Source organism: Mustelus asterias, chromosome 4, assembly GCF_964213995.1.
Source record: "Mustelus asterias chromosome 4, sMusAst1.hap1.1, whole genome shotgun sequence".
Taxonomy (NCBI): Eukaryota; Metazoa; Chordata; class Chondrichthyes; order Carcharhiniformes; family Triakidae; genus Mustelus; species Mustelus asterias.
In genome coordinates this window covers 22,838,409-22,862,226 of record NC_135804.1, presented here as the reverse complement: position 1 = coordinate 22,862,226, position 23,818 = coordinate 22,838,409, and the positions used below count along the sequence as shown (strand labels likewise).

The 23,818-nt window shown below is 43.6% G+C and overlaps 1 protein-coding gene across 1 annotated transcript in view; it reads right to left on the bottom strand.

The window, feature by feature from the left end:
- zfhx3b (zinc finger homeobox 3b) overlaps nt 1-23,818 on the bottom strand; it is a 327,286-nt gene that overhangs the window by 57,193 nt on the left and 246,275 nt on the right. Inside the window, exon 4 of the mRNA XM_078210650.1 lies at nt 8,877-8,984. Within this exon, the coding sequence (XP_078066776.1) occupies nt 8,877-8,984 (108 nt within the window). The remainder of the gene's footprint in view (nt 1-8,876; nt 8,985-23,818) is intronic.

The window sequence follows — 23,818 nt, the reverse complement described above, 5'->3', positions numbered from 1 at the left end:
TATGATAAAAGTTGAATCCTCATCAGCCACAATCACCGGAATTCTCTGACCTCGCCCACGGCTGGGATTCTCCGGTCCCGCTGCAGTGGAGATTAGGCTGAGCGCCAAATCCTCCGATCTCACAGGCAGTGGCGGCGGGAATGGACGAGACTGGAGAATCCTGCCTAATATCTTTAGTTGTAAGGTTATACAGTGAAACACAAAAATGAAAATGCTGCTATCAGGGCTGACTCAGAACGCCAGATTTGACCACTATCTGACTGGTAAAGGCTGGCTTTGGTTAGGTCTCTTGCCGAGGCATTAGCAACCCCATTGGGGCTGGGGACCGCATGAAACTGTAAAAAAAAAGCCAGGGTTTCACAGAAACAACTCAGCCAGGCACACTTATTATAGTGTAATGCATTCTTGGATTAAATTGTCTGAAGTGTCTAAAGTTTATTATTTATCCAGAATAGAAATATTACAGCTCATTATTCCACCCTACAATGCTCCAGGCATTCGACATCACTTACAAAGACAGCAGACCTTTCATTGGTGCATCGCGCTGATGTTAAAAACTCAAACAATCTAACCCTGATGACATTTTCCTTTATGATTCTCAGCTTCTCATAAGATTTTAGGTATCATCAATTAGGTTAATTTTTGCTGCAGCAATCGACTTCTATCTTTATTTATGGCTCTGTGGAAAAACTACCTTTGAGTGATTTAATTGGATGTGAAGGCTATGGTATATTAGACAGCTTTAATACTCATTAGTTCTGATTTTGCAGTCTAGGTAGGTCATCGAACAGGCACCAATGAATAAGATTCAAAAAATCGTACCTACATTGCATCTTCTTGCATATGCCTCAGCCTTGCCACTAACTTGTCAATTTATATTTATTCTGAAAGATGACAGCGAGGATGTTTTCAAGAGGTGGGCAGGAGGCTGGGGAGCTGCAAGGGGGTCCCGATTTCTGACAAAGGGACCCAATTTCAGGCTCCAGTCCCAGCTGGTGTTTGCACTAAAGGTTTCTTCCTGGGGATGGTTGCCAGTCAGAACCATGTCATCACGGAGCAGAAGGGAAAAGTTGACTGGTGGAGAGAGCACGTGGTGGTCCCCTCATTCACTGCGCATGCATGGCCTCCTGGCTGCTTGACTAAACGGCACAATCGATGAGGGTTTGTGGCACCTTTGGAGATGTGGAAGCTCCAATCGCGTAATTCATAACTTGGAAGGGGGAGAAGGAAGGGGAGTTTAGAGACACTACTGTGTAATTTACAAAGCTTGCTGCTATGCTTTTGTGCTCTACAGTGGATCTCTACGTGGGAAACATGAAAATATTTGCCAAGACACTGACATGAATTTAATTATGCCATTGGCAAGTAAGGCCTTGGTCTAGCTTGTACATTCTTAGTGCCAGCATAGCTGACGACAAAAGGTCTTTAGGTCCTTTGAAAATAAATTATTGATTTTATACAGATTTGATGATTGAAGAGTTTAAAATAAAACCCAGTTAAAGCCATAGTAAGGAAGGTGTCTCATTCAAATCCTATTTTATTCTAATTATTTAAATAAATAATGCAACGCATTTTCCATTTTGAAAGCCAGTTCTTTGAGTGTCCACAAATATATATATCATATGCCTCACACTAAAGATCAAAATAAGTACAAATATTCTCGAGAATTTGTATAAAATATTAGACTAATGGCTCTAACATGTTTTTTTATAAAGCTCGCCTGACAGTGATTTCAAGATCTTTTACTCCTTCCTTCCTCAGGTGATTTAAATGGTTAAAATTCTGAAGAGATTAAAATAAACTTTTTTTTTTAGCGTCTTATTGTTCACCTTTACATTCTCCTTGCCCTTTAAGCTGTTTGTCCGGCCAGCTCATTGTATCACAGACGTATTCTGCACATCCAGCACTCAAGAGGAGGAAAAAATACTGCTGCTCAAGTAAAGATGCGCATGACCTATTTTTTCAATTTCAGTAATTAGGGAGGCATGGGGCCTGAAGGAATTATTCATGAATGCAGGAGCCCTGCTGTATACATTTATGTTAAACATGTCAAAGCCTATTGAAATCATGCCTGCCAGCACTATACACCATAAACACACTTCCATGACAACTTTTCTTTGCTTGCAGTCCATTAATACCATCTTTAATAGCTATTGCTCCCTTCCTCTCTCTCCAACTCAAATCAGAAACGGTCCATTTCACTAATCGCACAACGTTAGGTGAGCAACTCCAACCTTTAGGCCATAGTTTCATAAATATTTTATTTTTAGTACAGGAACGTGTGGAGTAGGATAGGGCACTGCAATGGTTAGACACTTTCAGAATCAGTTTATTCTAAGAAGTCCTCTTAACATTCAGACAATTAATTGGTTTGACAATGTTACTTCCTACGTGTTTATTGTTAGCATTAGCTTTCATTTTTCATTTCGTTCACTCACTTATTTGCACAGTCTTCCATTAAACTGCTCCTGCTTTCCTTCCAACCATAATGATAGCTGCCTGTTTTTAATGTGCTACGGTATACGGCTCTTTGTAAGTTTGCTCCTCCAGCGTTACACGTTTCTTATTCACTAGGTGAGAGGGCGTAAAAGCAACCTGCTTCCTAAGAGCAGTGACAGTGTCATTGGTCGTTGCCTCTCTATTTTGTCTCGCATATTACTATGTGTCAAGCTAGTGTCCAGAACTCACCAGGCGGAGGAATTCTTGTCATCCTTTGTGAGTATTTGAGAGGGATTTGAGAGTTGCAATTATCTGCAATTATGGGGCAACACGGTAGCACAGTGGTTAGCACTGCTGCTTCACAGTGCCAGGTTCCTGGGTTCGATTCCCGACTTGGGTCACTGCATGTTCTCCCCGTGTCTGCGTGGGTTTCCTCCGGGTGCTCCGGTTTCCTCCCACATTCTGAAAGACATGCTGGTCAGGTGCATTGACCCAAACAGGCGCCGGAATGTGGTGACTAGGGGCATTTCACAGTAACTTAATTGCAGTGTTAATGCAAGCCTTACTTATGACTAATAAATAAATAAACTTTAACTTTATCTACGGGCTAAGTTCTCCTGGCCAGGAAAGATACTACCTTTATTTTGACATCTTGTATAATGGAACACCAGTCAAAGGTCATTCAGTTGATGGTATTCATATTTTCCACACTGATTGCAGGAAGGACTATATTTACCCAAAGAACAAAGAACAGTACAGCATAGGAAACAGGCCCTTCGGCCCTCCAAGCCTGTGCCGCTCCTTGGTCCAACTAGACCAATCGTTTGTATCCCTCCATTCCCAGGCTGCTCATGTGACTATCCAGGTAAGTCTTAAACGATGTCAGCGTGCCTGCCTCCACCACACTACTTGGCAGCGCATTCCAGGCCCCCACCACCCTCTGTGTAAAAAACATCCCTCTAATATCTGAGTTATACTTCGCCCCTCTCACCTTGAACCCGTGACCCCTCGTGAACGTCACTTCTGATCTGGGAAAAAGCTTCCCACCGTTCACCTTATCTATCCCCTTCATAATCTTGTACACCTCTATTAGATCTCCCCTCATTCTCCGTCTTTCCAGGGAGAACCAGCCCAGTTTACCCAATCTCTCCTCATAGCTAAGACCCTCCATACCAGGCAACATCCTGGTAAACCTTCTCTGCACTCTCTCTAACGCCTCCACGTCCTTCTGGTAGTGCGGCGACCAGAACTGGACGCAGTACTCCAAATGTGGCCTAACCAGTGTGGTCCAAGTACATTTTTAAAATAATGGCTAATAGATAAGTGTGAACAAGATCTCGATTTGAATCATTGAGGGCCTCTGTAAGGAAGGCTATGATGGCCTTCTCTCTGCATTTCTCTCTGCAGTGAGATGTAAAATTCCAGGAGTGGAGCAAGATTCACTAAATATCGCCAGTGACTGGGAATATTCCTGCGCTTGCCTCGACAAATTTTCATGTATTATATATGAAATTATTATTCCTTAAATTAATTTTGAGAAGTAGATTGCTTCCACGTTTCGTAATAGAAACTTTCCACAGCAGAGATTAAGCATTAAATCCGTGAGCTATCTCAGCCTTGAAAAACACATAAGCGCTTGTTAATTATTGAGTCAACCCAGCTAGTGGGAATGCAAAAGAAAAAAACAAAAATGTAATTCAAATTTACCAGTGGCTTCAGAGAAAAAAAAAGCTGTCCTTGTATCCTCACGTCAGTGCAGCGACTCTGATGCAGTGCTAAAGGTGAGCTGTTTGGCGCTTTAGAGGCCTACAACTCACGATAAAGAACTCAAGCTGTAAGCCCACATTCAGTGTTAAGTTTCAACATAGTTTTAGGTTTTGTACAAAGAAAGACATTTATTTGACTTGCTGCTGAAGTTTAGCTTTTTTGGGGCTTATATTGTTTTATGTAATCCTCATGCCAGTGATATTGGATCATAGAATCGTAGAATCCCTACAGTGCAGAAAGAGGCCATTCAACCCATCAAACCTACACCCGACAATAATCCCACCCAGACCCTATCCCCATAACCCCACGTATTTATCCTGCTAATTCCCCTGACACCAGGGGGCAATTGAGCACGGCCAATCCACCTAACCTGGGCGGCTCAGTGGCACGGTGGTCAGCACTGCTGCCTCACAGCTCCAGGGACCTGGGTTCGATTCCTGGCTTGGGATTCTGTCTGTGTGGAGTTTGCACGTTCTCCCCGTGTCTGCGTGGATTTCCTAGGGGTGCTCTGGTTTCCTCCCACAGTCCAAAGATGTGCAGGTTAAGTGCATTGGCCGTGCTAAATTGCCCCATCATGACCCGGGATGCATAGGTTAGAGGGATTAAGGGGATTACGGGGATAGGGCCTCAGTGGGATTATTGTCGGTGCAGACTTGATGGGCCGAATGGCCTCCTGCTGCACTGTAGGGATTCTATGATCTTTGGACCGTGGGAAGAAACCGGAGCATCCGGAGGAAATCCACATAGACATGGGGAGAGCGTGCAAACTCCACACACTCAGTTACCTGAGGGCAGAATCGAACCCAGGTCCCTGTGCTAATCACTCTGCCACTGTGGCACCCTTTTGATGTTAATTTGTAGTATTTTAAACGCTGGTACAATTGCCCCAATCTCTATAGTCTAACAAATCTTAAGTCATTGATGTGCAGGTATGGAACATATCCCAGTGATGCTAAGATATACCTGAAATAAAACCCGGACCATTCTGTTTCCATTCTACCCATTTTGCTTTTGTCTTCATATGGCTGATGGGCTTTTACAGCCTGTGTTTCCTTGACTGCTTCCTTTCAAAGGAGGCAAAGCCTTATCCTAGCACAGGGAGGATTTAACGCACTTCCATTTCATGGTAAATTTTGCTTTTTGCAAAATTCTATGAAGAAATTCTGGGTCCAACCTAATTCTCCAGGGAGTTGGCGCTTACGACTGGCCAGTGTGCTGGAGATGATCTCTGACAGCAAGGTATGAACGGGTAACAGCCTGAAGATTGGCCACCTATACAGAAGAAATGGAGGTGATACTGCTATTGAAAAATTAATGCAAAATTACAACAACATCGCTTTTCCAGTCACAGCAAAAGTAGAAGAATTATGCATCACTGGTCGCATAATGTGAAATACCGGAGAAGATTCTGTTACAGCCCCTGATAAGCACCTCTTCATTCTCTCATGTGCACTAACAACATTGAAACGCTCTTATAGTGGAAGCTTGTGGGCTAAACAATCTTGGCGGACTTCAGGGCATTGTATCCACTCCCAAGTGTATACGTACACTAACTAGTGTATAAGTAAAATAAGGTGGTGAATTACAGGCTGTAATGCAACCTCAGATCGCAGTTCAGATTGTCGTTGGAATCTCTGTTTTTATTACAGCCTTATAAGGTGGTCCAGCCCAGCCATTACTGCATGGGCTGTGGGATCAGATGCCTGCATGCATAAATACGTTTACACTCATGGTAAATTCTTTCTCCCATCCCCTTTAAATTGTACGGTCATTACATACTGGCCACTGCATTAGAATTGTTAAGGATACAATCCGAGCTAAAATGCTTTATATTACAGATTGTGGTATACTGAGTAGCTGCACATTGAAAAGCTACTCAAAATATTACCTCACAGAATTGCAGAGAGGCAGCACCATTCATGAAGAGAGATGAAGAAGGCATGTGAAGGCACGTGAGTCAATTCAGCACTCAGAGGGTTAAAAAATTTAAACGTGCAACATGCTGAATAATATATACAAATTTTTGCAAGAAGACTATTTGGAGCCAATTGAGTCGGTTGTAAAAGCTAAAGTGTAACCCTTTTGTGGCTCATTTTATAAAAAAGTAGCATGGGGGTGAAAAGACCATCCACGGGTTGGTGTTGTTTAGTCTTATAATTCTTACTAATCTTTAAATGCCCACAAAACTTCATAAATCATTTCATTAAAGTAATGCATCGTTTTTAATAAGGTTTTATTCATTTTTATGGTCTGATCAAGCAATTTTCATCTAAAAGAATTACTGTGCAATCACAAAGCATTTTGTGTGAAAAACTAGTTATTATGGAAATTGTGTTATCAGAGAATAATTTTTCGCACAGCAAATTGAGGCCAGACACAAGTGGAAATTTAATAGAAGCGTGGTGCTGAAGTAAGCAACCATATTACAGAGAATGCCAGGCTAATATTTTAGACCAATTTCAGAAGAATTATTTTTAAATTGATTGGCGATATTAATGGAAACTGCCTTTACATGAAATCCCAAACTCCTTCCATTATGCTCCTACGATTTGTAGCCATTCTTTTTAAAAACATTTTTTTTTTTTAAATGGAGACCACTCCAGATTGCACTGACTATGCAATTACAGCATTTAAAAAGGGTAATAGTTTCTCCGCACCCTTTTCAAATGTGATGAATATTTAAATGTTTCATGAATAACTGATCGTTTTAATTAATGTGGTTGTTTTCCATACTTTTTGATGTCACTGAGCCTATCTGTCATCATTATGCTATGATTGGTCCAGGCGGCCTTGCAGGTGATGTGATGTCGCACCGAGTCCCAAAGGACGATTATTTGCAACCTTCAAAATAGAAGTAATTATAAAATATACGTGGATTTGCATGTCGGACTGGAAACCTTGGAGCTTAAATGAGTCACACTGCCTAGTTTTACTTGTGGGGAAAAGTGCGGAGGAGAATTTCTTTCAGCAGTTTAATGTTTTTGCTCCTTTTGGGCGGCACAATGGTTAGCACTGCTGCCTCACAGCGCCAGGGACCCGGGTTCGATTCCCGGCTTGGGTCACTGCCTGTGCAGAGTCTGCACGTTCTCCACATGCCTGCGTGGGTTTCCTCTGGGTGCTCCTGTTTCCTCCCACAGTCTGAAAGACGTGCTAGTTAGGTGGATTGGCCATGCTAAATTCTCCCTCAGTGTACCTGAACAGGCACCGGAGTGTGGCAACAAGGGAATTTTCACAGTAACTTCATTGTAGTATTAATGTAAGCCTACTTGTGACACTAATAAATGAAATAATTAAGAATAATGTTCGGAGATACCAATCCCTGACTGCAGCACAATGGAAGTTGCAGTGTGCCATTGTCTGAGGCTTTTACACATCTCAGCTCATGGGATAAACCTACAGGTCACGACTCCATTCATTCAAAGAGACAACGTATCTACATCTAAAGTGTAAGGATCAGGTATTGGAAAGCGGGATTAAAATCAGCAGCTAGTTCCTTTTTCTCTTTTTGGGCCAGTGCAGACATGATGGGCTGGAAGGTCTCATTCTGCATCGTAACTTGTAATGACTTCAATCAGGCCATTGAGGTTGGCCTATTGGAATATGAACTCCCTGATTAAGGAGTCAATTGATGGGCCAATCAGGAGGTCTTTTCCTTGTATTTAACTGGGAGTGTCAGTTCCTCTGGCATTCCCAGAGGTAGACTGCTGACTGATAACACTCTGTGTACTGCAGTTGGAATTGTAAATCAAGGGATTTTGTTGAAGCGACTTCTGCCTCTGAAGACTTATTACATAACTTTTCTATAGTTCTAAGAGTACAACATCATATTGCCACCCAGCAGCCTAACAGGTTAACGTCCACATGATAAAGAATAGTATGATCTAAGCTACAAGACTGAGAACATTGGACAAACAATGTTGGATCCAAATCCCCTTAAGCTCGCAAGTACAGGCCTATGTTTTTTCAGCCATGCCCACTTATTCCTCTGCCTACTTTCAAGACCCCAGGAGATCAAACGTAGACACAGTTCAATCCATATAGCTTCACATCACTTTATATATACTTATGATCTTGGCTTCTGTTTGAACCTCCTCTGCCATGTTCTGTGCTCATGCAAATCTCAGGAGACATGGGTTCACATCTCACGTGGCAGCTGGTGGAATTTAAATTCAATTAATAAAATCTGGAATTAAAAGCCAGTCTCGGTAATGGTGACCATGAAACCGCTGTTGATTGTCAGATTTTTAAAAACCCATCTGGTTCACTAATGCCCTTTCGGGAAAGAATTGTGCCATCCTTATCTGGTTCCAGACCCACAGTAATGTGGCTGACTCTTACCTGCCCTCTGAAATGGCCGAGCAAGCCACTCAGTTCAAGAACAATTGGGATGGGTGATAAATGCTGGCCCCGCCAGTGACGCCCACAGCCCATGAAAGAATAAATTTTTAAAAGATGTAAAGAGCTGCTACACAGAAAGGAAACAAAGCAAGTAACAAAATACTCTTACATAGCTGAATCATGTGTTTTTAGATGGTCACACTTCTATATTTGTCAGAGTGTATTGACATCATTTGGATCATTGAGCCACTTCCTGTCAAAGGTTTTCAACAATCCCTGGATTAAGTAGGGAAATATTTAAGTTGAATAATAAGTAGCTTATGTTGCTCTACCTGTTTCTTTGCTGGGTTCCTTCTCACCCCCACTGTCTTTGTCTTTGGTAGAATCTTCTGCTTCTTGGATGGATTCATTAGGACCTTCCACATCTTCGTTTGCTTCATCTAGAAGAAAAGAAAAATATATATTTTTTAACGCAGTGCACTTCCAAGTGGGCAATCTGAGGACAACAGCAAGCCAGACGATGTCCAGAATGGAAATGTCTCACATAGATTGCGCAGGGTCTCATTCTCAAACGCTGCAACCGTACTTGGGACTGCCCTGCAGAGTGTCCAACTTGCTGGTGTCTGAACCAGTCAGCTTGAATTCAAATGTGCACAAATTGCACTGACATTATACGAATGACGCGGTGAAGTAGTTGCACTTAAGTGTACTGTAGAAATTTACAGAACAGCGTTGGGCAAGGGGATGGCTTGAAATGTGCTCAAATTAAGCTGAATACCACAAGGCTTTCTTTGGAAATGGGAGGTGCACCACACAATTGTTTGGCTGGTCTACTCATTTCCACATCTGTCCTATAGGTGTCACCCTAAGCAAGCAGACGTTCCAAAGTCAACCTGTTTCCCCAGAACGCCACCACCAGAACCCAACCCCCAACCTGAGCACATGGTAATGATATACCTCACCATGGTGTCTGGATACCAGGCTTGATAAAAAAAAACACAAAGTACTTTAAAAAGCGAATCTTATAATCCTTTCTGCATGCACTGTTTTGGACCACATCAATTAATCAAATTAAAATCTCAGTTTAAGTGTAGGATTCCAATAGCCAGTCCCTGTGGCGACTTGACCATTTACCTCTTGATGGGATCCATCATATGAAAGATATTTTACCACCTCTTATCCTGCTGTGCTACATTGATTTTTAATAAGACGTTCCTCACTGATGTAACATTCTACCTTCAGCCAGTTCTTTTTTCAAGCAGTTTTTTTTTTAAAACCCAGCTTTTTCTTCCAGCCAGGATCAAAGCAGGCAAAAATAAATCAGGTTTGGAGAGAGAGCTAAGGTACCTCACATACCGATATCATCAAAAGCTCATACTGTATGAAGTAACTCAGGAAGGTCAAAGGTCAGCTTGGCATCCATATTTCATCTTTAGCTCAGGCCTGTAAAATATCTGTGCATCAACCCCAAATGAGATATTATTCCTGAGGCCTGACTCCCCTTCAGTCAGTCTGATTACATTACACTGTGACCACTACAGCTAAGCTCGCTCTGCAAAGAGGAACAAAACATTAACTGCTTATTAAAGGGGCTTTCCTCTGCTTGTGGATTTTAACTGCTTCATAATCGTGCCTTCCAGAAGTAAGGACGATCTGCCACTTCTTTCAAAAAAAAACTTAAGAATAAGCTTCGCGGTTATCGAAGTGAGACTCCTTGCGCCTTTTCATTGTAATAAAATGTGAAGCGACATGTGCGACTGGCAGGAGTGCGCTCAGAGACAATGAGTGCTGGCTTCCATGCTGTGATTCTTTCATGCATAGTCCGGTTTTTTTTTGATCTCCTGCACCTCTCCTTCTCCACACATCTCCCGACTGCTGCAGCGCATCCACATTTTTTCGCAAACATTTGTGTTTTCTCTTCCAATGTATTCTGCGGCCCTAGCAACTTTCTCCTTAATAACACAACAACTCAGAAACATTGGTCTGCAAGATTGGGGCTTAGTAAATAGCACTCGAAAAGTTGAGCATGAAAGAGGAAAGTGACTTAGGGGGGGGGAAAAAAACCCAATACAAGCTTTCAAGGTATCAAGCAGAAGGAATGTACCCCACAGGTCTGGGACACATTTTTTTTTGCCGGGCGCATCTTTCTCAATAGTTCCTGGTATGTGTTTCAGTTCAAAATAAGAATCCCAGACATGCCTCTCCTTACATCATTACTAAGTCTGACCTTAGACTGACCCCTGGAGCTGTTAGACTAATCTAAATGTGAATGAGCACTTTGTGCCAATGCTGTGAAGGGGCCGAATCCAGCAAACAGCAAAACTTTACACATCAACTTAATCACAAACAGCAGTGACTGGAGGCCCCAGAACAATGACAATCCTCCACTTCCCAAAGAATGAACAGTTTCTTCAATGCTTTAATGTAAGTCCTTATTAAGGACAATATGCAAAGTCAGGTCAGGTCAGGTCAGGTTAGCTGATTGAGATTTTTGCTCATTAAGCTCTCCAGCTGTTCAGTGAGAAAAGAAAGTAGGTATTCTTGAGGTTTCTCGGTATTAGTTCCGAAGAACTTAACAGCAGCTGCAGCAGGCCCCGGCATAGATGATTTAACCTGTTTAGACATGATCAGATTGTTTCATCAGAGGAGCCATACAGTGACTGGAGATGACCCAACATTGTTTCAATTAAAACACTTTTATATCTCTGCTGGTATTTCACACTATAGATTTTGATTGCCTCTTCCATCAGTTTTATGTACGTGCTATTGGGTTTGTAGAGCAAGGCTGGCTGGAGACTCGAATACAGCGAGCATTGCGTTATACATGGGGGCGGGGTGGGGGGGAGCTCAGTGGCCAGAGAAGCAGATCACTGGGGGTGGGGGGCACTTTATGAAGCAATATATTAATGGTGTTTGGGGGTGGAGTGTTGACATATGGATTCACGAAAGCTTCAGACAAGACAGTCTTGGTAAATTAAATTGCGAGTATCAGGAAGTTGTGTGAATTCACAGCTGCTTTTCTCAGAAGGTCGTTGGGTTGAAAGAGAGGAATCATAAAATGTGAGCGAGCAGAAACTCTATTTGTTCTGAAAATCGGATATGCTAAAAAACTGTTTGAATTTGGGACCAGAATTGAAACTTAAAGTTATTATGATATGACCTGGCCCTCTATATTTACAAGATGGCAATACAGGGGACACTGTCTCACTAGGCATGTGCAATCTATTTTGTGCTTGCCGTTCGGAAAGGTGGTGTTAAACCTCCCTGCCATTTTGCAACAGATGTTGCTTTTGTACTGGCAATGAATTCTCAGATTGCTCGACTATCCACTGATATAAAAGCAGTGGTGCCATACATAGATAAAGCAGTGTGCCATGCGGTGGCAGGATACAGGGTTCATGTTCTCCCACTTCTTGATGTTATTCGTTTTGGCTCTACAACAAGAGGCAGGTATTGAGCATTCAGGTGTACAAGATCATGAGGGACATGAACAGAGTGGATAGGGAGCAGCTGTTCCCCTTAGTTGAAGATCCGAGGGGACAAAGGTTCAAGGTGAGGGGCAGGAGGTTCAAGAGGGGATGTGAGGTAAAACTGTTTTACCAGAGGGTGGTGATGGTCTGAAACGCACTGCCTGGGAATGTGGTGGAGGCGGGTTGCTTCAAATCCTTTAAAATGTACCTGGATGAGCACTTGGCACATCATAACATTCAGGGCTATGGGCCAAGTGCTGGTAAATGGGATTAGATGGAGTTCAGGTGTTTCTCAAATGCCGGTGCAGACTCGATGGACCGAAGGGCCTCTTCTGCACTCTATGATTCTCTAAATGGGATGTTTCTGTACGGGGAAGGAAGGAAGGTGGACGAACAGTCGCCAAAGCCTACTCTCAATCAGGTCTTTCTGTTGGTGCTGGGAAATGCCTGGCTACAGGTCAGCTGCCCACAACCTCGGCTGGAGTGCAGAATAGCAAGAAAATGTAATTAGATTAAAAAGACAAAATCAAGATTAAACAACAAATGGTCACACCTCAAATTATCAATAACAGCTTGTCCTGGATTTTCATCCTCATGGCTTATAGTGGGAATGGGGAAAATTCCCAGCTCGGCCAGCCCCCTTTCAGAGTAAGTTCCCACAGGAATGGGAATTTTGTTGTCGGGGGTGGCTGTGGCCTGGAGCCAGGCCAGCCGACCTGGGGAAAAGGCCGGATGCAGCTACAGGGCTTGCCAGCTGCTGAGAGGGCTTTTTTAAAAGGCTTATCTCAGTGCAGTAGCACTCTGTCCCAGTTAATATAAAAACAGATTCTCCAGCCCTCGCATCTCAGGTGTTTCCACAGATTAATGTATTTCTGGGTTCTCAGCCACAATGAGGCTTGGCTGAGAGCCCAGATATCCATTAGAATACTAAAGCACCTGGGCCTCAGAAAATATTGCTCAATTGACAGGTCTGGCTTTCTAATCTCTGTTTCACAATGTTTATTCACACAAGATGAACAGGTTTCAAATGCTTGTGGTTTCAGCTATTGAAACTTTGAAACATCTGGACAATTGACACTTTTATTGCCCAATAGTAAAATGACTTTTTTTTAAACATAGTGGAAAGTTATAAATGAATGTTTTGTTAAAAGCCTTGTTTTTAACATGTCCTTGATTCATTGATTCTACACGGTATAGTTGGTCAATGGATATGGAAATGCCACAGCTTGGCAGAGGGGACATGAGGGCGTGTGGAGGGGTATAGTTTGGTAGAGGGGGCATGAGGGGCTGGTTAGGGGACATTGCTTGGTATGGAAGCATGAGGGCCAATAGGGGTTGTTTTTTTTTTGGGGGGGGGCACACCTTGGCATGGAGAGGCATAGGGAGGTTCTTTTAAACTTACCTTTAAAAGATCCAATCATGCAGGTTGTGGCTCAAGTTGTCTCTGAGGTGCAGTGAACCACAACACATTGAAATCCTTGCCCAATCCATGAAAATTGCAGGGGACTTGAACATGGCTATCCCCGCAATGGAGCCGGCCAGGTCAGGAGTGCAGGGGACAGGACTTTGACCCGGCCCCAACCAACTCCAAGAAATTGGAAAACAGGGAAATGGGGTCAGGAATCCGGTCCTGGCCACGATTTTTAAAGGGCCCTTGAATCACGCAGATACGGTGAAAATCCAGCCCTGCAAGTATGAATTATTAAAGTTTATAAATTAACGTTCAAATTAAAAAAGGTGAGCATAATCAAATGCCTCTGGTCTTAGTTATAGTATACTATCTTCAAACTCAAAGAGTAAGAGTTAGTCTTCTGGTGAGTCTCTCATCTCATGGCGTTTGCATGCTTGGTGGCTGCAACTTTTCAACTGATTGAAACCCAAAACAACCTTGCACTGAACCTAAACTCTCAGTGTATTTTCAGCTTATGTCTCACCATAATTAGCATGCCTTAAAAAAGCAATAGGAAAGATGGTCAGTTTTCAGATAGCTAATTGGAAAGCCATCTTGATGCTGCAGCAGCAAGACATGAGCATTTCACCCCCTGCAACATGGATTCAAAACCGGTTCAGATGAGTGAAAGTCATTGCTGGCTGCAAAAGCTCCAAATGAAATGGGTTTCATAGAATCATCGAATCCCTACAGTGCAGTGCAGGAGGCCATTCAGCCCATCAAGCCTGCACTAACAGCAATCCCATCCACGCACTAGCCCCGTAATCCCACACATTTAACCTCCTAATCCTCCTGACACTAAGGGGCAATTTAGCATGGACAATCAACCTAACCTGCACATCTTTGGACTGTGGAAGGAAACTGGAGCACTCGGAGGAAACCCATGCAGACAGGGGGAGAACGTGTAAATTCCGCACAGTCACCCAAGGCCAGAATTGAATCCGGGTCCCCCTGCACTGCTGCCTCACAGTGCCACCGTTGCACCCACTATGCCACTGTTGCACCCACTATTCCACTGTGCCACCCACTGTGCCACCATGCCACACACTGTGCCATTTGGTCAGCCTCAAGTCAGTTCCGAGTACAGATGGGACCAAAAACAAAACTGTCCCTGATACAGTATGAATTGGCAAACTCACTTAAAGGGAGGGATTTTCCGGCTGCCCAATGCCCCAAGACTAGAAATTCCCACCCGAGGTGTGTGGAGTTTGCACATTCTCCTCGTGTCTGCGTGGGTTTCTTCCGGGAGCTCCGGTTTCCTCTCACAATCCAAAGATGTGCGGGTTAGGTTGATTGGATATGCTAAAATTGCCCCTTAGTGTCCTGGGATGCATAGATTAGAGGGATTAGTGGGTAAAATATATGGGGGTAGGGCCTGGTTGGGATCGTGGTCGGTGCAGACTCGATGGGCCGAATGGCCTCTTTCTGTACTGTAGGGTTTCTATGATTTCTATGAGGTTAACAGATCTTTGCATAGTCTGCCAAATTTTCTGTCCCACCCGTTATGATTCCCGTGGTGGGCAGGACGGGAAAATTCCACCCAAAGAGTTTCTAAGTGGTGTGGGATGTGGAATAAATCTTGCACAGGTGTGGCATAATGTCCACTTCCATGGTTGGGGTGAGGTAGGGTATTGAAGCTTCATAGCAGGAGGTTCAATCTTCATCTGACTCTGTTATACCTGACCTGGGAATGCTAAATACTGCTAAGCATGCGCCCGAAGTCGGAGTGAAATCATTCCCCAGCCCAAAAAAAACTTCAGCACAAAAAAAACCTGAAAATATTTTTGCTAAATTACAAACTGAATTCTTGAAAGAAATCCAAAACTTGACGAAAAATCTATTTTAAAAACTTTGGCCTGATTTTAGCTCTTTGCAAATGAGTGGATTTTGAATGAGTTAGAATCTCACCCATTGTCTGATATTTTTTGGACCTTTGGCCACCTTTTCCGTATCAAAAATTGAAATGAGGGCGATGGTAAGATTTTAAGGGTTGTTGCAAACAGCAAGCCAAATTATTGGGGTTGGGGGGGGGGGTGGGTTGGTGAGGATGGGAGGAGAAAATGCAAAAGGGCAGAGGCAGAAAAATGAAGTGACTGGACACTTATTATTTCTTTGAAGTACTTGGTCAAAGTCGAGCGTCTTAACATATGATGGGAATGCCCAAAGGAAGGCAGTTGTCCTCTTTTGCACCAATGTTTCTAAGTCATCTAATTTTATCACTGTGTTGACTAATTGTCCTACCATTAATTCACAGAGTACCTGCATTATCTGCAGTGCTTCTGGGTCAGATCATTTTCAGCTGACTTAATCAGACATGTTGGAAAATCTCAAAGAACAAAAACAAGTTTAAGCACACCAAATGCAATTTTGTCAAAACACCCAAACCAAATAACCTGATGAGCGGCAACTTCCACGAGTATGGCATAAATTGGCTTTTTAAAAAATATTGAGGTATTTAATTAATTTGGGAAGCTGTCGACTAAGGTTGAATTCATGTTACGAACTTTGGCACTTAACTTTGAATAATATAGGTCTGCCAGCAAATTCCATAATGGAATGAGCTAACTGACTACAATTCAGAAACTGTGAGATCAATGAGTCATTTTCCAGCAGGTCCCTGTGAATGGGAAACAAAAACAGAAAATGCTGGAAATGCACAGCTTGTAGATGAAGCGGTCTTTTCTTGCCGCAGATGCCCCTGCATTTCCAGATGTTGCTATTTCAGGTTTCCGGCATTCTTTGGTTTATATCTCTCCACTCACAAATCCAGCCAACCTGAAGGCTTTCACCGGGACATGAAACACGCACAAAACCAAGAAGGAAAATGGCATACGTTGGAGCTCAAAGTCCCTCTTTCCAATAGGATCTTTTCATCCGTGTGGAATGTGAGCTGGAGTGGATCATAAACAAAACTCATCTCAATGAATTGAGAGACTTCGAACCAGGGCTGAAAGGAAAAATATAAAACAGCCTCAATAGAGGAGAGTAAATTTTAAACACACAGTCCAAAGGTGTGCGGGTTCGGTTGACTGGCCATGCTAAATTGACCCTAGTGGCAGGGGGTTAGCAGGGTAAATGTGTGGGGTTACGGGAATAGGGCCTGGGTGAGATTGTGGTCAGTACAGACTTGATGGGCCGAATGGCCTCTTTCTGCACTGGAGGGATTCTAGGATTCTATGAAACACATGAATGTAACGAGCAGATATGGGGTGGTCCAGCATTGAGGAAAATAAAATTAAAAGATGAGTCACCCCTGGTTCTTCTCACAGGTCTCTGTCTGGCTAGTTGTCGAGAGGAGAACATCACTTGCCTTCACTACAAGATTCTGAGCATGTGATGCAGAAGATGGGGGTAGAAAAGTGGCAACAAAAGAGGGGACCGCTTAATAATAAAAAATATTCACCAGTATGGCAGCCCTTTTCCGTGCCACGTGAGAGACTTTCAAGAAAGACGATAGACGTAGAGGCTGAATTTTATGTTGTGCAATGAATGCTCAGATTACTTTGGAGGAAATTTTGGGGAGGTTCATTTTAAGATCACATTGAGATGCATTGCATAAAAGGCAAGTATCACAATTTGCTTCACATTCAATTTCTCCACCTTGCCCCCGCTTTGATCTTTCTATTCTCCACTCCCTGCTGTGTTGCAGTAAAGCTCAACCTAAGCTTGTGAAACAGAACCTCATCTTTCAGTTGAGCACTTTGCAGCTTTCTGGGCTCAATAATGAGATCAACGATCCCACATTGTAACCTCTGCCCCCACTTTGTTTCTGGTTCTTACAAGGTTTTGGTTACTCTCTCTCATTTTCCCTCTCTTTTCCCTCCCCCTTTGCTCTTGGCTGGATGTTGTTCATGATCACGCCATCCATCACCTCCACCTGGGAACACCTTTCGTTTCTTCATCTGTGCCATTAACACTCCCTTTGGCCTTGCACCACAGCCGCTTTTGACATTTAATCCCTCCCGCCTTTCACCCTGTCATAGACTATGGACGAGATTCTCCGGCCCCGCTACCGCTGCCAGCGAGAATGGAGAATTTGGCACTCAGCCAGATCACAGCAGCGGGGCCGGAGAATCTCAGCCGCCGGCAAGGTTGGAGAATTTAAGTTTATCAAGTGTCACAAGTAGGCTTACATTAACACTGCAATGAAGTTACTGTGAAAATCCCCTAGTCGCCACACTCCGGCGCCTGTTTGGGCACACTGAGGGAGAAACCGGAAGAAACCGGAGCACCCGGAGGAAACCCACGCAGACATGGGGAGAACGTGCAGACTTCACACAGACAATGACCCAAGCCGTGAATCGAACCCAGGTCTCTGGAGCTGTGAGGCAGCAGTGCTAACCACTGTGCCACCACTCCGGCCTCTCTTTTGTTTTTTCTTCCACATCCCCCCTGTCTCCCCCCCCCCTCCCCCCTCCCTTTTCATTTGCCTGAATCCCATCACATCTTAATTCTCCCCCGCCCCAGTTCTGACGAAAAGGTAATCGACCAGAAACATCAACTCTGCTTCTGTCCACCCAGATGTTGCGAGATCTGCTGAGTGTTTTCCAGCATTTTCCGTTTCGGTGTCAAAATTATGAGGAGTTGGAACCTTATGGACTCAAGCAATTCAAACAACAGAATGCTTTTTCAAAAAAAATCTTGCAACTGTGACACTGGTTTAAATGTCCGGTGTGTCCCCTGACAGCTCCGCAGATACACCATGCAAAGTTGGTAGTTTTTTTTAAACACGAGCAGAGCTGAAAGGCGGCTATTTCCCATCTTTTCCTGCAGGCTATTTTCTACACAATGTGCGAAACACTAGCCAACAGCTGACACTGCTCAGTTACTTGAAGTGTGTGGTTAGGGGCTGAGGACATTAACGCTGTCATGAACTGCAATCAAATCATGTTGAAATATTCACCAGTGGATTGGAAAATGCAATGGTACAGATATGGCGAGAGAGGAAGTAACAGGACACCTATTTTCCATTATGATGGAAAGATCAGCCCCATTCTGAATATGTATAACCCAGAAAACATATTGATTTTTCATTTGGAATAAAAATCACCAACCTGAAACTGTCAGATCCCTTTGTTAATAGCTCATCCCCTATAGATATGAGTCCACCACAAACAGATTTTAATTACAAAGCAGGCACTCGATAAACAACTAACAAAAAGGACATGCCGTCCTAGAGACTTCTGTTTTCCAATCGTTTTTTTCTAAAAAAACAATCAACCTTCATCGCTAATGCAAGAATGGCCCACAATCTGCCCGAGCGGAGGGTCTCACGGTGTAGCCTGCTTTAGGCTGACTTTCTCACCTTCCAGCTCCAAAAACTTTTTGTGCTGCAGATTGCTGGAAGTGCAAGCTGAAAATGGCACAGTGAGGTCAAAGGGCAGCGAGGTCAAAGAGCGGCTGTGACTTTGGTGGACCAAGGAACCCGACAGTCTATCTCCCTGGCTGATAAGAAGGAAACAGGAGTGATAGAAATATAATGGTAAGGCCACATTTGGAGTACTGGGCACAATTCTTGTCACCCTGTTATAGGAAGGACGTTATTAAACTGAAAAGGGTACAAGAAAGATTCACAAGGATGTTACCAGGACTGGAAGTTTTCTATTATAAGGAGAGGCTGGATAAGCTGAGACTTTTTCCCTGGAGTGTAGGAGGATGAGGGGTGACCTTATAGAGGTTTATAAAATTATGAAGGGCACAGATACGGTGAATAGCAAAGGTCTTTTCCCCAGGGTAGGGTAGTCTGAAACTAAAGGGCATAGGTTTAAGGTGAGAGAGGAAAGATTTCAGAGAGATCTGAGGGGCAACTTTTGGCACAGAGGGTGGTGCGTAGATGGAATAAGCTGCCAGAGGAGGTGGTGGAGGCAGGTGCAATTACAACATTTAAAAAGATAGGCACAGGGATGGGAAAGGTTTAGAGGGATACGGGCCAAACGCAGGCAAATGGGACCAGTTCAGCTTTAAAAACCCGGTCGGCATAGATGAGTTGGGCCGAAGAGCTGTTTCCACGCTGTATATCTCTTATGTCTCTATGAGTGGATTAGAGTCAAACTAGGTACAAAAAGAGAAACACAAAGGGGAAATAAAAACGGGATCGTGAGATTTGTTTCTGCGACAAATTTAATTCGCTTTAATAATGCAAATGCAGCAATTTCTTGAAACTCACAGGGAGTTTCACAGTGAGCTCTTGATTTGAAAGGAGAATGGTCAGGCAGTGCAAATCACCCAGCAATTTGTGGCAATTCTCAAACCATGGCGTATCTTTTTTTCACTGTAAATTGTTGGACAATTTACATATTGATAACAGTACACGCACTGAACTTGTACTTATTTTCCCAGCATATTCTTGCCCATTAATTTGCATTCTTAAACATGATATTGTTTTTGTTGGTCTATATAGCATTCCTATAATGCTGCAAGGTTCCAAGGATGGTGGAATTCTAAGTATGTTCACCATAAAGTAATAGCTGATTATTCTGTTGTCACAAAGAAGCACGTTTATCCTCTGTGAAGTGTTAGGAATAACGGGGAGGACATTGTTGTGCCTGGGCTGGAATTAGTGTCCGATCTATTCATAGAAAAGAATCCCTGCAGTACAGATGGAGGCCATTTGGCCCATCGAGCCTGCACTGACAATAATCTCACCCTATCCACGTAACCCCACATATTTACCCTGCCAATCTCCCCAAAACTAGGGTCAATTTAGCATGGCCAACCAACCTAACCCGCACATCTATGGACTGTGGGAAGAAACCTACACAGACACGGAGAGAACATGCAACCTCCACACAGACAGTGACCCAAAACTGGGAATCGAACCGGGGTCCCTGTGCTATGAGGCAGCAGTGCTGACCACTGTGCCACCGTACAGCCCCAGATATCTAGATTGGAAGGTTGGTAGTTCAATTTTTGGCATCTGTTGAATCAGTTGAAATTAACCTGAGCAGCATTTGGTAAGTTACAGTTCACTTCGGAAACCCCAAACTAGGAAGTGGAATAAAACAGCCACTATCACCCTCGACGGCTATCTTGTGACCTTCTTTGTTCAACTGTGATTTCCTCTACAATCAAAGATTACAGTCACTTGCACGTCACAAATAGACACACAAAACGAGTGTCTTCAGGAGAAAAGGGGAGAAAACCGGAAGAGAGAAAATGGAAAGAAAATCTCAGGTTTTCTCCCAAACCTTTATGATGAATGTGGTTTATCTGGGGCCTTTGTGCATGGCACTGCAGGTCAGAGAATGAAACGTAGAGGTGAATGCAACTGATCTGTGATCTTCCACTTTCTCGTCATATTTATTTTAATGATGACAAAAGTGAGAGTGTTTGATACTAACCCTAGCAGCTGATTCTCTGATACATTCATCCATCTGATCCTCACGCAAGGTAACCAGCATCAGCGCAATGGAGACAAGATTCCGATTAGGTAGCACTGTTTAGTCCTCTATTGCCATTGACACAGAACCAACGATCCTCCTTTAAAATATTCACTATTTCACCGTATTGATTATTCAATGATGTTAGGCATTGAAGTTTGCACTTGAGAATGTGTTACGAGAAGGTGAAGATTAAGAACACTGGGAGTATTAATTAAACAACATATGATGGCAGTGTGCAGAGCCTTGCCAAAGTGAAGACAGATTTGATACACAAGGACAATGGTGACAAGCCAGCTCATATATTACAGTCTACTTTTGATAGAAACACACAACAGACATTTCCTCTGTTTGCGCTTTTTAAATCCTTACATGCATTGTACATACTCATTATCCTGACTTTGCAATAATTAGTGAGGAAAAGAAGCTGGCAGCCTATTATTGTTACCGCATCGCAGCTTTAAATTGCGTCTCGATTCTTGCATTTCTTAGTACATCTGAAGTTGTTTGGTCAAATGCAGTGCTGCCAATGCCCAAACCCCTCCAATGTAGTTGAGTCCCAATGTGAGAACCTAGCACCAAGATGGCATCAAATCGCAGTGCTCAAAGGGAGGCGATGGCCGGGTGGTATTATCGCTAGACTATTATTCCAAAAACTCAGCTAATGTTCTGGGGAACCCGGGTTTGAATCCTGCCACGGCAGCTGGTGGAATTTGAATTCAATTTTAAAAAATCTGGAATTAAGAATCTACTGATGACCATGAAACCATTGCCAATTGTTGAAAAAACCCATCTGGTTCACTAATGTTTCTTTTAAGGAAGGAAATCAGCCATCCTTAACTGGTCAGGCCTAGACGTGACTCCAGATCCACAGCAATGTGGTTCACTCTCAATTGCTCTCGGGCAACTAGGAATGGGCAATAAATGCTGACCAGCCAGTGACGCCCATGTCCCACGCGTGAATAAAACAAACAGTAGGCCAGAATTTCATGTAGCTTGCTCTGCTACATTTTCTGAGAAAGCTTGAAGGGTAGCAGGACTAAACAATCCTAATTATCATCATGGTGACACTTCTTCTATATGGGAGAATGTTCAGTGATAAGGGCAACAACATGATACTTTCATTACGCCACTGATTATATTCATGGGACAGATTTTATTGCAAAACAAAAACAGTTTTTCCATTCAAAAGCTTCGGCCGGGAACTTCTGCTCCTGATTGCATCGGACGGGCTTGGCGACAGAAGCGGAAAATCTGACTCCCAAATCGTGGCTAAAATTCTCCTGTCCTGCCCGCCATGGGAATAGTAGCTTGAGTGGGAATTTCTGGTTTTGGGGCGCGTGCGGCTAGAGAACCCCATGTTTCATACCGTCATAAGTATGCGACGTGATAGTCCCCACCCCCTGTCAGTGACAGGACATGCTTGAATGCATTATCATCTACTTATCATTCCCCTCTGCAGCCCCACCTCCACCGTCAAAAAGACCATCCATGTCGGCATGAGGGCAGACCCACGTGAATCACGATTGGCCTCCCAATGTGTACACCTGGCGAGCAGACCTCATAGGGGAGCTCAGGTGAGCACTTCGCTCAGGGGTAAGAAGGTCAAGCACGGGAGTGCCAGGGGGCGATGGTGGGAGGAAGGGGCGGTGTGGGGCAATTCCAGGTGAACTCCTTTGTGCTGGAGCGGCCTTTAAATGGCACCCTGATCATCGCGGGACAATGTTGCTAGCAGGGTGGGTGAATCAAGGGGCCAGCGTTATGTCATGGGACCCAGCCCTTTAAGTTTTCTACTCTAAAACTTTAGTGCACTAAATGGTGGACAAAATTGTTGTCAGTGGCTTCAACGCCATTTTTCCCTCCTGCTCTTGGCTTTTGCCAATTTCTGGGAAAATTCTGCCACTAAATTCTGAATTGAAAGGAAGCTGGGGCACCAGGAAAGCTGGGGTTTTCTGACTCCCATTCCTTGCAGCGGGATCTTCTGGTCCCACCAAAAGCACACTCTAAGCTTACCAACTGCCCTTTTAAAGAGGTAGGCGAAAGGTCAGATCACTTAATGCCCTGTGCATCCAGAGTAAGTCAAAGGTGTGCCGTTCAAGAGATGTTCCGTCCCTAAAGGGTTATGTTACCCATTTTCCTTTAAAACTCTGATATTTGCACTCTGCAAAACTTTCCTCCAGTTGTTCTGACAGTAATTATCTAAGCTCCATTCTAACTGTGGTATATGATGACCAAATGGACCAAAACAAAAAAGCTTAAGAAAATTAAAATAACTCCCAAGTTGCAGCATTATCTCTCAAGTATGTTCTTTCTGCAGAAGAAACACTGACTTATTTGATCAGATATAGGGCGGCACGGTAGCGCAGTGGTTAGCACTGCTGCTTCACAGCTCCAGGGTCCTGGGTTCGATTCCCGGCTCGGGTCACTGTCTGTGTGGAGTTTGCACATTCTCCTCGTGTCTGCGTGGGTTTCCTCCGGGTGCTCCGGTTTCCTCCCACAGTCCAAAGATGTGCGGGTTAGGTTGATTGGCCAGGTTAAAATTGTCCCTGAGATGCGTAGTTAGAGGGATTAGCGGATAAATATGTGGGGGTAGGGCCTGGGTGGGATTGTGGTCGGTGCAGACTCGATGGGCCGAATGGCCTCCTTCTGCACTGTAGGGTTTCTATGATTCTATGATATTTTCTAATAATGAAGATACTGCATACCATCGGAAAATTTTTTCTCTTCTGAGAAAAATGTGGGTTTTTTTGTAACCAAAAGAGAGTTTTGACAAAGGGTCACCTGGACTCGAAACGTCAGCTCTTTTCTCTCCTTACAGATGCTGCCAGACCTGCTGAGATTTTCCAGCATGTTCTCTTTTGGTTTCAGATTCCAGCATCCACAATAATTTGCTTTTATCCAGTGTTTTCTTTTTGTGACTAACTGCACAGGAGTATCAGAGCTTCAATCATCTCTTCATCAGGTTATCAATTCTT